The sequence below is a fragment of the Pinus tabuliformis genome, chromosome 1_1, assembly GCF_031772625.1.
Source record: "Pinus tabuliformis cultivar Carrire ecotype Pingquan chromosome 1_1, CPIR1, whole genome shotgun sequence".
Classification (NCBI taxonomy): Eukaryota; Viridiplantae; Streptophyta; class Pinopsida; order Pinales; family Pinaceae; genus Pinus; species Pinus tabuliformis.
This window is the reverse complement of record NC_142297.1, coordinates 611,763,733-611,765,962: the sequence shown is the minus strand read 5'-3', so window position 1 is coordinate 611,765,962 and position 2,230 is coordinate 611,763,733. Positions and strand designations below refer to the sequence as shown.

Here is a 2,230-nt window from a genome sequence, read left to right as displayed (position 1 = left end):
TCCCCAACTCTTCCTTCCCTACCCCATAACTCTCCTCCCCATAAGCCCACCCCCTAACTCCCATTCCCCTCCAATCTCAACTCCTCCTCCCCTTCCTTAACGTCGGCCCCATGGGCCTCGCGCCCTACCCCCCTCCACCCTACCCTTACCCCTACCCTCTACCTTCCCCCACCCCCCACCCTTACCTTACCCGCCACCCCCTACCCTTACCCTACCCCCTCGGAATCGACCTGCCGCCGGTCGGGCGGCCCGGGGGTGCCGCTGCCGCGGAAGGGGCGGGGGAGGCGGAGGGGGAGGGGTGGGCGGGGAGGGGCCGGTGGCGGTGGAGGGTGGGGGGGGGGGCCGGGAGGGGGCGGTGGCGGTGGAGGGGTGGGCGGGGTTAGCGGGGGGGCCCGATGGCGAAGATGAACAGGTTCCCGTCCGAGCACAGGTGAAGAAACGGGTACAGATTGTTCTCCACCTGCGCACTGGTTCGTGTCTGAGACAGGAAAGGCAGGCTGAAGGTTCCCTCACCCGGGCTTTTCGGAACGAATTCGTAGGTGAAATGTCCGGTACCCCCCACGACGATGATGCGGTTGTCGGGAAGGATCTGGTTGGATGCGTACCATCGGTTGTCAGCGAGACTGGAAGACTGCGATTCATTCCAGTCGCAAGCCCCATTCGAGCAGGGGACGAAGTAGCGGATTACCCTCCCCCCATCTCTCGAACCGCCCGTCTGAATGAGCGTCCCGTTGGCGGCGAAGGCACCAGATGAACACTCCCGTCAAGTCAAGACTTTAAATGGTCGGTTTCTGATGAACACTCTTCACAAGTCAAGACTTTAAATGGTCGGTTTCTGATCAACCGTCCTCATAAATTAAGGCTTTAAATGGTTCGTTGTCAGTCAACTGTAGCGATCGTTGTGATGAAGGTTCAAATGCATTGCGAAGCATGTGCTATACATCTGAAAAAAACTATCCTGAAAATGAAAGGTATGGGGGCATCTCATTGATTCGCATTTTCATGTTCCAAATAATGATGGTGCCTTAAATGGCGGCGGCATATATGATTTACAGGTGTGGAGAGCGCAGAGGCAGATTTTAAGAACCAAAAATGTAGTGTATGGGGGACGATGGATCCAAAGGATTTGGTGGATCATATTCACAAGAAGGCCCGTAAACGCGCCCAAGTTATACCACAGAAGAAATCAGAAAAGGGAGATGAAAAGAAAGGGGATGGCGATGGCAATCAGACCGACAGAGGCGCGTCGAGTGTTCCGAGGTATGTCATCCAGAATTGCCATCCTCCCCAATTGTTCAGTGACGACAACCCAAATGCATGTTCTCTAATGTGATCACAAAATAACGTAAATTCATGACAAGAAATCGCGTCGGCTGTTGTAGTAATGGAGATGTTGGTTACCTTCGCCTCCAATGTACAGAAGATGGTAAATCCTGAACTGGTATAGAGCCATGCTACCCGGAGGAAGAAAATCTGGTTCAGTGTATAAGTGTACTCTATTGTATTATACTAAAATTTATTGAATATACATATCTGTAAATGAGAATTCATTGAAAATATACCCCTGTAAATGAGCGTCCCGTTTAATTTGTGTTATTGTAATTTCCCCCCCTCAACCTGAAATTATAATTCCAGGACTTGGATTGCAATTACATTTTTTCGTGGTTGTTCATACTGTCCTAACGATGTAGTTTTAGTTTTTCCTGGTTGTTCATACGGTCCTTATTGTAATTATTGTAATTATTTTGAGAAGCGTGGTCTGAAGCGTCCTATATTGAAAAGAAGAATTTAGAATTTTTGTTTTATTTTTTTATATCAATAATATAACTTTTCATGGTTATTTACATAATTTAAATGATGAAGTTATAAAATTTAATTAATGAAATCATAAATTGTGGTTTGGTTTTTCAATTCTTGTTTTGCCGGTCGGGAGGGGGGGGGGGGGTTAGGGGGTAGGGGATGGGGGGGTGTAGGTGGTAGGGGGTAAGGGGGGTGCGCGGGTAGGGGGTAAGGTGGGGAGGGGGGTTAGGGGGTAGGGGATGGGGGGGTGTAGGGGGTAAGGGGGGGTGTGCGGGTAGGGGGTAAGGTGGGGAGGGGTGAAGGGGGGGGGGGTTTAAGGGTAGGGGGTTGGGGGCGGGGCGCGGGTAGGGGGTTGGGGGGGTGGGTAAGGTGGGGGGTAGGGGTAGGGGTTTGGGGGGGGGGTAGGGGTAGGGCACGGGGGTAGGGGTGG

The 2,230-nt window shown here is 51.6% G+C and overlaps 1 protein-coding gene across 1 annotated transcript; it reads left to right on the top strand.

Moving 5' to 3' along the window:
* The first annotated feature begins 868 nt into the window (after positions 1-868).
* LOC149214764 (heavy metal-associated isoprenylated plant protein 7-like) lies at positions 869-1,333 on the top strand. Its single transcript, XM_089389502.1, has 2 exons — positions 869-971; positions 1,056-1,333. Exons 1-2 carry the CDS (start codon positions 869-871, stop codon positions 1,331-1,333), a joined length of 381 nt encoding a protein of 126 aa, XP_089245628.1.
* The last annotated feature ends 897 nt before the right edge of the window (positions 1,334-2,230 follow it).

What these genes read in the sequence shown, in the direction of transcription:
- LOC149214764 (XM_089389502.1), top strand. Translation starts at nt 869, where the DNA reads ATGGTTCGTTGTCAGTCAACTGTAGCGATCGTTGTGATGAAGGTTCAA. An exon ending in AACTATCCTGAAAATGAAAG is followed by an intron (nt 972 to 1,055) that starts GTATGGGGGCAT and finishes TATGATTTACAG; the next exon opens with GTGTGGAGAGCGCAGAGGCA.